General features: G+C 32.5%; 1 protein-coding gene across 2 annotated transcripts; it reads left to right on the forward strand.

Annotated features, from left to right (window-relative positions):
• The first annotated feature begins 8,084 nt into the window (after nucleotides 1-8,084).
• LOC131017131 (plasmodesmata-located protein 2-like) lies at nucleotides 8,085-12,098 on the forward strand. 2 transcript variants are annotated; one of them, XR_009099443.1, is made up of 5 exons: nucleotides 8,085-8,805; nucleotides 10,085-10,369; nucleotides 10,997-11,104; nucleotides 11,246-11,315; nucleotides 11,730-12,098. XR_009099443.1 is itself a non-coding variant. In XM_057945866.1 (4 exons), the coding sequence occupies exons 1-4, from the start codon at nucleotides 8,337-8,339 to the stop codon at nucleotides 11,251-11,253; spliced, it is 870 nt and encodes a 289-aa protein (XP_057801849.1). In that variant the 5' UTR covers nucleotides 8,085-8,336; the 3' UTR covers nucleotides 11,254-11,356. The 2 variants fall into 2 exon arrangements, 1 of the variants encoding a protein (XP_057801849.1); XM_057945866.1 differs by lacking the exon at nucleotides 11,730-12,098 and having other exon boundaries at nucleotides 11,246-11,356.
• Nucleotides 12,099-14,184: the final 2,086 nt, after the last annotated feature.

Consider the following 14,184-nt stretch of genomic DNA (forward strand, 5'->3'; position numbering starts at 1 on the left):
ATTATGGCCCAAAATTGGAAATGTAGCTTATGAGTATTTTGTGTTAATGCAGTTCTTTAAGAATTGTTCCATCTCATGTTTCAGTGTTAGTTTGCTCCAACCTGTTGGCTTAAGGGGGAGTTTTGATGAACATGATTTTTTATTATGGTATGCTTTTGCATATTCTTCTCGCATGTTTAGGATCGTTGATGATGATATACGGATGATTTTATCTACATAAATGACAAAGCAGAGATTGGAATTTTTTTACACAAACAAAGCAGAGATTGTTAGTGTACCTTGACACACTCTGCAATTCGTATTCGATTCGAATTGATATTCGAATTATTCGTATTTGATTCGAATATTCGATTCAATTCAAAATTTTATTAAAAAATATTTAAAATAATATTCTAATCATTTTTGTTTTTTGTTTAATTCATTTAATTATAATTTGTTAGCTTATCTATTTACTTACTTACGAATATCGAATCGAATATTAAAATTTTCAATTTGTATTTAGTAACTAATCGAATCAAAAATATTATTTGTATTTGGATTCAATTCATAAATTTTCAAATACGAATATCAAAATTCGAACAAGAATACCGAATCGAACAAAATTATTTGATTTGTATGCAATCCTACATGACGCTTTGCTGATAGTTTCATAAAATACGTCATGCACGAGCATCATTTATTTGTAGTATGCATGACATTCACTACCAAACGTCATATATGTTCATTAATTTAAATATTATGCATGATAGTTATGCAAACTATCATGTATGTTACTTAATTGTATTATCTTTTACATTTAATATAAAATATATGTCGAGTATATATAAACAAACGGTCATGTATTTAAATTTATACATGATAGTTATGCTAATTGTCATGTATATTACAAAACAAACTGTCATTAATTGTACTCTTTCCATCCCCAAAATAACCTTTTAGGATAGATAGGGACACATGTTTAATTAAGACGGAAACGTGATTAAGTGAAAAATTAGGATAAATGAAGTATTGAGAGTGATGAAAATGTGAAAAGTAAAAGTAAATGGTGAATTGACTATGGTGGGGTACTGTCCAAAATTAGAAAGGGAATTTTTTTGGGGATGGACCGAAAGAAAGTTGGGAGGTTATTTGGGAGACATATATATATATATACACACACACACACACTATTAAAAAGCCAAGATTTCAATTTATAATGAATTTAAAATTGATTTTAAAATTGAGTGACAATTTTGTAGTTATAATAAAATTGAAGATTTATTTTCAAAATCATATTTTTTCTTTTTATTTCCTTTTTCTGTATCTTATTATTATTATTTTTTATTTAATTCTAAAATTATGAAATTCGATTTATTATAAAACATTTAATATGCATATCAAATTAAAGATCACTATAAGAACTTTAATTTGATATATTTATTTAAAGATTAAAAAAAAATAAAAATCTCTCATCTCTCATCTTTTTTGAATAAATCTATTTTGAGATACCCTTTACTTTTTATTTTCATTTTTTTATGTTTTTTTATTTGCCTTTTCATAATATCCAGTTAAAAAATTTAACTGAATATATTTGAGCCGAACCACATGGCGATGGTGTAGTAACCCGCTCTCTTAATTATATTTAAGATTAGTAATGCGATAATTAATTATTGCATCTTTCAGTGGTGAAACCCAATGTTAATCTATGTTTGTTTTCGACTTATGATTTTGAGTTATATAAAACTTAAAGCAGAGTTATTATTTTATTTCGCGTGAGAAACCGCGATAAGGATTATTGAGCAATCAATAATTTTTATTCCAAGTTCATAACTGACTTAGCAAAGTCATGTTATTTAGTAGAAATATTATTTATATTATTAGTTGTTATTATTTTTGTACTTGTTTAAGTCGTGAATTTATTCCCGCTTGTGAAGAGAATTAAATCTTCGGATTTAATTTAGATATTAGATGAGCAAACGAATTTAAATCTACATATTTAATTTAGAATTATTTTTACAGTCTATCGATATTAATATCAAGCAGATACACCATCACACGTTACATATTACAGTTATAAAAATTCTTTCCTATACTCCTATTACACACCGGCTGCATCATCAAAGGTGAATGAGTAAAAGAAAGAAGAAAAGAAATAGGAGAAAGAAAGGAAATAGGGAGGAAATAGGAGAAGAAACAAAAGAGAGAGGAGGCGTGCGTGTGTAAAGCAGCAACAGCTCTGCCACAGCCGCCCAACTCTACCAATCCCCTTCTCCCTACACCCTACCCCTATTCCTTAGCAGCTGTCAGCGCCCCACTTCACCAATCTGTTAGTCAAAGGTTCTACAATTTTTTCAAGTTTGGCAGCAACTCTTTCCATTTTTGCTGCTTGCAGCAACATTCCCTTTTGTCAACATTTGCTGCCACCTGCAGAAAAACACAACTAAAACACCACCTAGCAGAAGTGTTATTTGCTAGAGAGTTCATTGAGACTTCATTAACGTGAGGGACAGAGCTGCCCAACTTCCGCCAAATCCTCAAGGTAAGCTTCGGCTTGAACGTTTCCACTTCCTGCCATAACCTCCACCTGCATTTTAAAGCAATAACACCTTCATTGTATTTCAGTTATTCTCCATCTCAATCATCAATAATAACAGCAGCCACCAACACATTCCCAAGGTATTAATTCTATGCCAAATATTCAATTCAGTTCGCATTCATTTCAAAGCATGACTAGTCTCGATTGATAATGACCATAAGCATGTTAAACTTAGCAAAGTTATATGTTCTCTAAGGGATAACATCAGTAGACTTAAGGACTAATAGAAAATAGAAAGAGACGAGAACCTAGCTTTTAGAGAGGGCGGGGAAGGGGCTACTGCCCTGTTTGTTCGGGCCGAAGGACGTCGAGTGGGCGGCAACTCGCGGGGACAGCAGCGTCGACGGCATCGAGCGGTGAAAGGCAGACGACTTCCGACCACAACGATGGCCCCTAGCCGACTCCAGAGTAGCAGCAGCGGCTCGGTGCACGGCGGCGGTGGCGATTCCAGGCGGAGCAACGCCGGCTTGAGGCGACAACGTCGCCGAAGAGTTCAGGAGCGGCGGCGGCGATTTCCGATTTGGGAGAATTAGGGCTCCTCATTTGGGGATCCCCCATTAAATTGAGGAAAGAGGGAGGACGAACGAAGGCGGCGGCCCCAGAGACGCAGACGACGGCCGTTCGCCGGACACCAATTACAGCGGCGACGGCGACCTTCAAATCGTGAGTCAAAACTGACAATCGAATGGAGGAAGAAATGAGACGAAGGGAGAAGGCTCGGCTGGCCGCCGTCCTCGCCGGAGCAGTTCGCGGCGGAGCTCGCGAGGAGCAAGATACGGCGGCGGCGGCGTTAAGCCTCGACTGATCTCGAGAGAAGAGGTTCTCGACTGCTGTTGAGGGAGGAGCTCGACTGATGTTTGAGAAGAAAGAGAGAGTAGGCCGACTGATCCTTGAGAAAGAATGGGGCCTTTATTTTATTTTAATTTGGGCTCCTTATTTATTTTATGTGGGCCGAACTCCTTTAATTATTTGGGCCTCTACATCTTATTTAATTGAGCCCAGATAAATTTTCATATTATATCTTGGGCTTATTATTTTAATTGGGCTGCTATATTATCTTCGTTGGGCCTCGTTTGATTTTAATTGAGTAGAATGGGTTGGATGATTATTTCAGTTGGGCCTTATTTATTTAATTGCATTTGGGCCTTGCATACTTGATTTAAACTTAGCCAATTTTTCATTATTTATTTATTGGGCCAAGAATTATTTAATTACTTGAGTCCATAAATTAATCCAACTAAACTTTTCAATTTAATTATTGGAATGCCACCACTTATTTAAATCAAGCCCATTTTTGTTTGATTAATTATTAGGCTGTCTTATGTTGAGCCTTTTAATTATTTGAACTTATAATATTATTTCTATTCCTATTTATTAAGCCCGAGAGATTTTTATGAGATTATTCAGCGAATAAGCCGAAATAGTTATTTCTTAGTAACGACCACGAAGGATGGATTTATTTAATTAGCAGGATAGAACACCTGAGGCGAACGAATTATTTTAGTTAATTACTCAACCACGCAAGATGAAACCTAGTTGGTATTTATTTGATCCAATAGTGAGGATTAATAGTAGTAATTCCCTAATATCATCTTAGAATAATAGTTCATGCATACGAGATTCATGCATAGTTTAATTACGCATTCTCATTTAATTGAGAATTTTCCCTCGATTTAAAGTCTTACGTTATTTTCTCGGATTAAAGGTCGAGCGCAAGAATAAGAGCTCGTCAAGGAGTCACTAATCTGTAGCAAAGCTTTGCTATCAGGTGGGTTACTTTCACATATATCAAATGAGTTTAATGTTATGTTTGAACAGTTATTTCATTGCAAAATCTTTGAACTGAAAATTATTTCAAATGTTGTCTTGCCATAAATGTTTCAATGTTTGGTATGATATCTATCTGATGTGGCTTTGCCAGTTATTATGCAATCGAATTCGGGTCCTGAGCAGTTGATAGCTATCCTGCCAGGGCTAGTGTACACCAGTGACCGTGAGTCATCTAGCGGGTTGGCCGGTCAAGTGTCCGTGAGAGGTGGCCACCTCTCCGGCACACAGTTCCAGATATGATAGATTACAAGAGAACTTAGTCTGCAGACGAACTTTAAGAATCACAAATGAATTTAGTAAGCTTGGGCCTTTTTAGCGAAAAACTCCCTTGCTGTACTGTTTATGATGGCATGACAATTTACAACTTTACGAAGCATGTTATATTTCATAGTAGGCATATGTGCCCACTGAGTACTTTTGTACTCAGCCCTGCATATATTTCTAAATGTGCAGGTTGAGCAGCTGCCGATGGTGATGAAGTGACGAGCGGGACTCTTTTGTCTTATTATGTATTAATGAACTCTAGGGATACATGTCTTCATACATGTATTCAGAACCTTATTCCGCTGCGTACTCAGAAGTGTTATGTTATTTTGGCTAAGTCGGAGTTATCCGAACTTACTAGTTATTTGAGTCTATACGACGAAACCTCCGTTATATTATAAATATTCCTTTTGTTAACAATGATGAAATGCGATCCTTCCTTGTTTGATTATCCCCTTTCTACCCCGCTTCTAATCTCCCTCCATTAGTCACGGTTTCCCGGCTTAATTATCCTTAATTAGGTCCGGTCGTGACAGATGGCGCCGATGAAGTAAAACTTAATTGAGTGGCAGAATAGTGCATCCGGGAGGAACAACCGGATCAGGTTCAACATGTGTTCACTAGCGGCGGAGCCCGGGGGGGGGGCTGAAGCCCCCTCCCAAATTTTGACTTTTTTAATAAATTTTTAATTTTTAAATATATATATATATATATAGATAAATATATGTCTATACTTTTATTATGAAAGAATTTTGTTTTACAAAAGTTGTTTTGCTTGTTATATTCCCTCATATATACTTAATTTAAAGATAATTGTGTTATTTAAAACTATATAATCTATGAAAATAATGTTCGTTATTATTACTATTATGCTTGTCTTTTATAAAAAAATACCTAAAATGTACGAAATGCCCCAAAAAAAAAGTTTGTAATGTATTGAAACTATATAAGTTATGAAAATCTTGTTTGATATTATGCTTGTATTTTAATAAAAAAAATGCCTTAAATATACGGAACTCCCAAAAAAAAAAAATTTCGGGGGCGGACCCTGTACAACTTCAGCCCCCTCCCAACTTAATTCTTGGCTCCGCCACTGCATGGACCACCAATTTGTGGTCAACATCGTGACATTATTCTCACAATTATAGTGGGTTTTTTTTCAATTATTAATTCTCACAATTTGTGATCAGCATGTGTTCACTGGCCATGGACCACCAATTTGCTGTCAAACAATAATTTTACTTATCTTTTCTCTCCCTTGTATATGCATGAACTGTAACATCTGCTTTGATGATCTTACGTTGTGGGGATTTGAAAGGTGCTTCTACGGTCCATAATTTTATGGTGTGTTGAATGTGCATAATTGGTAGTAGTGAGATGTGTTGCATAATTGTGGAGGTGAAATGCGTTAATCTGGTAGCTATTATCCAAATTGCTTGCAATTAATAATTGTAAATTCGGATTAATTAAAATCACCTATGCTCAAAGTTTGAACTTTTTTTCTAAAAAATAACTCATTTTCTTAAAAAAAAATAAAGAAAAAGAATACGATCTAAATTATCAGGCCCAATTATAGGTGTATAGACCCACCCAAATTGGGCTTTTCGGCCGACTATGGGCTAGCGCATAAATTTTTCAACATAAAAATAGAATAATATACTACGAGTTATTTAATGGCCCACAACTTTTAACAAAAGGTGGCGGTAGGGTTGGGGAAATATACTGAAAACTCGGTATATCGGCCATACCATACCAAAAAATACCGTAAAATACTGAAATTAAGGTATATCAAATTTTTCTGTAAGATATGATACCGTACCGAAGATTTTCGATAAGGTAAAAGTATGGATTTTTCAGATACCGGGGTAATACCGGTACCACGGTATATACCAAAAAAATCAATAAATACCATGTTAAAGGTATATACCATAACAAGGTATGATACCGTACTGTTGGTATACCGATATATACCGTCTAACGGTATATATTGCTGATGCGATATGATACCTTTGCATGGTATACCACAATTTAAGGGTATCATACCTTGTCCGGTATGATACTGCAATTGTCGGTATACCGAAAATTACAATATATACCGTATCAAAATCTATATTTTTAAAATATATAATATATATTTTTCATGTATATACTTTTAAAAGTATTGATTAATATATTGTAGAATGATGTATATAATCTATGTAGTTTATTATCAATTTAATAAGTATAATATATGAATATACATGTATGAGAGAGAATATAAATATCATCAAACTATATAAAAATGAACAAAATATAATATATAATTTATATAATTTAATATAATCGAATTATAACATTGGTTATATTAATATTATAATATTATTATAATATAATAATTAATTACTTATATGAGTAACATAATTATGATATAATAATAGTCTTATATGAGTTATATAGTTATAATATACATGTATGAGAATATGTATTGTAAATTTGTACTAGTTTACAATTTTTGAGACACGAACAAATTTTATGTAGTTTATTGTATTGTGTTTGATTTTTATTATTGAAATTATTATATTTGTTAGACGTTGTTCACTAGGTAAGCAGTTTTTTAAAAAATAAGTTATTGGTAATGCCATACCGACACATATCAATTTAATTATCAATTATTTTGGTATACCGTGAAAGTGCGGTACACTGAAATATAATACGGTATACCAAAACACAGTAAGATATATCGAAATAAAGGTACGGTAAATGTATGAAATTTTTCTATACCGCTCTTAAGGTATACCGTAGGTAAAGGTAAAGGTAAAGATATATGATTTCTTCATACAGGAAGTAAAGATATATAATGTATAAGGTATGAGGAATTTAGTAATTAAGGTATACCGTACCATCCCACCCTTTGGTGGAGGTGTTAAAAAAATATTGGAATTTAATATTGTTGTATTTTTATGTTGTTTTAATTTTATGATATTGTGTGACGATGAAGCGCAGTCTGTCGATAAGACGCTACTCCTCCAATCAATGGGTCGGGGGTTCGAGTCACCTAGATGACTAGAGTGTGAGTGTGCTTTTCCTGTTTTTGGGTAATAACAATTTTTTTAAAAAAAATATGCTATTTTGCTTTTATATTGTAATTTATGTTATTGTATTTTTAAATTTTATATAATATCTTTTAAATTTTTGTATTTTAAAAATTATGCTATTGTGTTGGAGTTGCTCTATAAATTTAAATTAAAAGGTCATCTTGGGCTAAAGTTAGCTATTTTTTAAAAATATTTCGAGAAAAAACTTTTTTTGACAAAATTTTCCAGCTCAAGATCGTACCTAACAAGAAACCATTCCTTGTTCAATTTGAAATTGAAAACTTGCTATAGAGAGAGAGAGAGAATTGCTTTCTGTTTCATCAAACAACCATCACATACCCACAATATCCAATAGAATTCAAGCATTTATATATGTATTATCTCAAGTAGCAATAGACTTAGATTATTAGATGAAGTTAGGCTGGAAAAATACGTCCATTTTAACCAACAAAAATTCCATCTTCATAAAAACTTTACCACATTTTTCCCAACAGAAAGTGACGACACAACATGGTTTAAACCACGAATCACAACTCAATCATGCAAACCACCAATGATCAATCCCAATCCCAATCCCAATTAATCCATTATCCATGATTAATCCCACCATAATCCAGTTCTTAATCCCATTTTTTCTCCTCATAATCACACATTCCGCCAAAACCCTAATCACAGACCACCACAAATTAGTATACACACAATGCTCAAACCATACCTCACCAAATCCCTCTCACGTTTCGTTACTCCCAAATCTATTTCAAGAACTCATCACACACTCTTCCAAAGCCTCCTTCTTCAAAACCATAGTCGGAGATGAGAAAACCGCGGTTTCGGGTTCGTTTCAATGCAGAAAAGATCTCAGCTCGGATGAATGCAGAAGCTGCGTGATCAAATCTTCCGACCTGTCGGAAAATTTGTGCGGAAAAATTTTACCGGCAAGAATCCAGCTCCGCGGCTGCTACGTTCGGTACGAGGGGGAGGAAGACGGGGCTGAGCCCGAGACCGATGCGGGCCCGGAGCAAATCCTTCACCGGGCATGTAGCAAGAGGAAGATCAAGAGAGGTTTTCCTTGCCTTTTTTTTATTAGGTTAATTAACTGGAAAATGCGAAAAAAAAAGTAAAAAGTTTCAAGCTATTTCCATCTTTTATTTTAACTACAATATTTTTGAATTACTAAGTAACACAACATAATATAATATCCTAAAGAAATATATCAATATGTACGTGGATAATGTTTGTGTGGTAGGTTTTTTATTTTTAAAAATTATAAATTAGATTCGGATAATTAAGTAGTTATTACGAAAATCGAAAAAACATCAAACCGATTACCGATACTGACCACTCCTATTTATGCATATGAGATCTTCTATTCCACAATTTACTGTGTTCTATCGTGTCCTACTTTCAATTTGTTATAAATTTTAATTACTTTTTCTTCAATATTAATTTATTATGTTTTAATATAATTTTAAGATAGTCAACAAAGGTTCACTCATCCAATTAAGGTTTATAATTATTTTTTATATTTATTTGAATTAATAATGAATTATTTTGATTAATTAATTCAACATTTGGGTATGTAATTTTTTAATTTCAATTTTTAGTAATAAGTATTAATTAGAGTTTATTATATAATAATATTTTTAATTTTTACAACAAATAATTACAAAATAGAAAAATTAAGAGTGAGACACGATGAAACATAGTAAATTGTTGTAAATATGATTCGATTCGGTAAATGAGATGAGATCCAGTGTCCCACAATCTTATGTGTGCCATTATGTCCCATGCTTATATCTATTATTTTAAAAATATTTTTTATAAAAATAAAATTTATTATAATACTATGAATTATATTGAAGTTTTATTTCAAAAAATTAAAATTTTTAAAAAGTATATACCATGACTTTGAATTTATCAACCTATTATTAGCTAATAAAAGTGAAATTAAATGATAGAAAATAATTATATACCCTAAATTGATGGAATAAACCCTAGTTAATAATCACAAAATTAAACTAAAACATATAAAGTTGAAATTGAAGAAAATATACATAAGAAATTAAACAAAATTGAAAGTGGGACACAAACTAAAACATAAAATGTGGTACACTGAATCTCATTCCTGGGTAAATACCGATTTACCGAAATTTTATAGACAACTCTATCAATTTCTCATCTTTTGTGACTCGAGCCGCCTACTTGAGGGTTTAGCGTTTTGAATTTAGTGTTTTATTAGCTGAGTTGTAATTCATTGTGATTTAGGGTAAGCGTCTTAACAACAGAGTTGCAATTAAAACCTTATTTGGGGGTAAGCGTCTTTGTTTTTCGTTATCTTCAGATGGATTTGAAGAGATGAAATATGCCGCCTTTGGCGCGGTAGAGAGCTGTGTGATGAGCGAGAATGGATTTTGCGAGATGGTGTATGAATCTATCCGTGTTTCGACACAGTGTGTGGGGAGTTTGAGGAGCGCCTGCGACTGCGGCGGATGCGTTGCTCGTGCGGCGGAGTTTGCTTGTGAGGATGAATGCAGATATTCTGTTGCGGGAGAGGTTTATATTGATGGATGCTTCCTCAGTTATTATTATTATGGAGATAGGGGCTTTGGCACCTACAAGGGTGGAGGTAAGATGTGCTAATGATTTTAAGAAATAAAATTAGAGAACATATATATTGTTTTAATAATTAAAGTAAAGTTAGTTCTTACTTTAATTTCAATAAAAATATTTTTTCAATAGTAGAATTTATTCTTATTTTATGAGTTCATAGTAATTGCTTAACAATTTGCAATGGTTTGTTATACTAAGTTGTTAAATTTATGTTATTTTTGCCCTATTCTCTTAGTTAATTAGTTTCAATGCTGAATTTGAATCAATCCTTTAATTTAAAATAAGATCATGAACTATATATAAATAATGAAAAATAGTTTATTTTTGTAGAAGATGAAACGATTTTGAAAAAACGCGCATTAATCTTCACGTGCTTTCAATGTACTGTTGTTGAGTCAATGAATATTTATTATAGCAAATGATTGTACCCTATATCCTAAGCCCATTAGAATTTTACCTGTGCCCAAACAAACTGGACGAACTACCAAAAAAAAAAAATGGCTTGAACCACCTGCAAACCTCTAACGAATACCTTTAAACTTCATACTTCAACAAGTTAATTCAACCCTTCAAATGATTAGTTCGGTTTTTTTTTTTAATTGATTCAATTTGTTTGGTTTTTTTTTTTGGATATTAACTGAAGGGGACCGTTCGCCAAAACTGGTAGCAATTGTTGTTGGGGGTTTAGCTGTTTTAGCAGTGGGAGTTGGGCTATGTTACTTCACCAAGTCTTGTTGGAAGAAGAAAGATGGTAAGTCTACTCTATTTAATTGTTGTTACATTTTTTCGAAATTTTTAAATTTGCAACTTTATAATTTCAGCGTTGTTTTGATATATACGTGCCAAATAATATATTCCTGTTTAATGATGAGAAGAGTCACATTTCTTGCAGATTGGTGAGGCAGATGGCAGCTGTGGCTCTTGCCTTAGGAAGAATAATCGAAAATCTTGCATGACTGCCAGTATTAATTAATGCTTATACTCTTTACATTAATGCTAAACACAATTTACTTAAATAAAAAATAATTTAATTTATTTAACTTATTTTTTAAAATAAAAATAAGATTTAGTTATTTTATCATATTCTCTACATTGTAATTATTTTTTTGTAATTTTTTGGTAACTTTTTTATTTTTATTAAAAAATAAATTTAAAATAAAAAATGCAAAAAAATAAAAAAAAATAAGTACAATGTAGAGAATATAGTAAAATAACTAAATTCTAATTTTATTTTAAAAAATAAATTAAATAAATCAAGATTTTTCTTATTATACTAGTGTGCGGGTGGCCACAATGTGGCTGCATAGATTTATTGTACTCTTTATGTTCTGAAATACATAATTATTGCTAGTATCAATGTTTTCTATTTTTTGCAGTTGCAATCTTTGGGATTATGAACTAGGCTCAAATGTTTGTAGAATTGTTGATAAATATTGTCATAGAAGGATAAGATTTGGACGTGCAATTAAAGTAACTACAAAAGAATCAAGAGATTGAGACATTATTAAAATATTTCTAAAGTAGTGCCGATATTTTTACTTTTTTTTTTAAAGAACTAATTAATCAAGCTAGTTCAAATATGTCAAGTTGTTTGTAGAATTGTTGGGTAAAAATGGTGAGTAAAAGGAAGGGAAAAAAAGAAAATACAAACTATCATATACCAACAAACAAAACATGGATTTCAAATTATGCAGATGATTGCAGACAGCCAGGCTCATGGCTTGAAATCTACCGTATCAAATTTGATGTTCCACTTTTATTATGCTTTTTTTTTCTAATAATAATTTTAATTCTATATATTTTACTTCAATTTAATTATTAATAAAATTTTATTCCATTTAATTAAGGCATATAATTATTTTTTATTATTTAATTTTACTTTTATTATTTAATAATTTGTTATTAGGGCTGCTATATCAGAGTTTTTATTAACTCAAACTTTTTGCAATAAAAGCTAAGCATAATTTATAATATTATATTACATTTGTCCCCAAAAAATACTCGGAGGGACAACACGAATTTTAATAAAGTGATTGAGTGCTTCGTGATAAATCTAAATGGTAGTATTAAATGATACTTAATTGTATTGCGAGTGGAGAAAAAAGACAACTATGTGGTAGAATATATAAATAAATAAATTGATATATTAAGAATAATAAGTTGTAGGTCGAGATAGTGAAATAAACTATAAATGAAATAAACTACTTTTTCTGCGCCTACCAAATAAAAAAAGGAACTTTTTTTAGGTATGAAGTAATGAATTTTATTTTATAAAAATATTTTGAAAATAATAGAGTATAATAATAGAAACACAAAAAATTATCATAGGCCGGATCCCATCTACACAATTAATTAGAGCTAATCCCAAGTCACGTTTCCACGTTAATCCCACATGCATAATTAAGACATCAATTAATGCCATTGTATTCTAGTTTCGATTAGGTTACTATTTTAAAATTCACATATAAAAAAAACACGATTTTAGGCCATTAATTCTAGCAATTTTTCTAAAGACTTCAACTCCATTCATGTCATTTTTTATCTGAACTCCTTTCGCAAAATAGAGAAGTGAGAATCTTTAGTGACAATAATATTTATTTGTTCTCATTCATCAACACAAACCTTTTCTTTCTTCTCAATCGCCGACTGTCGTTCGACCCATCAAGTCCAAAAAATGTACAGATTCAGATCCATGAGGTCTATAGGGCTTGGGTCCAGATCTGTAGCCATATTTTTCGATTTTCTAAAATAAACCCTAAACAGAATAAAATTCATAATAACATTATAATAATTGTTTTTAAAATTTTTACAATTATTCAAAAATAAGTTTATTACATTATAATTTACTAAAAAACATTACTATATATAATATAAAAAAGTCATAATATTATGAAAATACACAATCATTACAATTATTCAAAAATAAGTTTATTACACTATAAATAACTAAAAAAACATTACAATAATCCAAAAGAGTCATAATATTATTAAAATACACAATCATCCAAGTGTAAACCAATCACTACAAAAAATCACCTATATACCGACCACATTTACTGGCGGCAACGGCGTCGCCGGTGATTATCGGCCGTATACCGACGACGGCGAAGGCGGGTTGTATTTTTTAAAATACCTACAGAATACCGGCGGCATGAGTACCGCCGGTAACCACCGACGGCAGCTGCATGCCGCCTGTGAACGAGGCTGGTGAAGCATAAATGAACGGTGATCGTTTGTTCGGTGAATTGTGGATTTTACCTAGAGATTGATCGGAAAAGTGAGAAGAGATTGCTAGATTGTTGAGAACACGAGAGAAGATTGTTGCAGTAGTAAGAGTATTGAAAGCGTAAGTTTACAAGGTACATGCTAAGGGCTATTTATAGATTACACGTTAAGGGTAAAAGAGTAATTTCGTCGTTGGAACACGCATCTTGCATGGTCGGGGGCATAATGGTAATTATGTCTTCACGCGGGAGATTTTCCCGCTCTTTTGGTGATTCCTCTGGCAAAAAACCATTTCTCTGGCGAGACTGACTTCTATGGTGTAGACCGTTCCTCTGATATGGCCTATCCCTCTGACTTCTCTGCGGAAGCCCATTTCTCTGATGAAGCCCACTCCTCAGTCAAGCCCATTCCTCTGGCTGAGACCATTTCTCTGCTCTGCACATATTACTCCTCATCAGAGGCCACCGCCGCTATTATATATAAAATGTTTAATTATTGTTTTTAATAATACCGACGGTAGGAGCCACCGATGATTACCGACGGCACACGACGCCGCCGATAATGTGACACGGGTCGATGAATGCCGACGGCATTTTCCATCGCTAA

Source organism: Salvia miltiorrhiza, chromosome 3, assembly GCF_028751815.1.
Source record: "Salvia miltiorrhiza cultivar Shanhuang (shh) chromosome 3, IMPLAD_Smil_shh, whole genome shotgun sequence".
NCBI lineage: Eukaryota > Viridiplantae > Streptophyta > Magnoliopsida > Lamiales > Lamiaceae > Salvia > Salvia miltiorrhiza.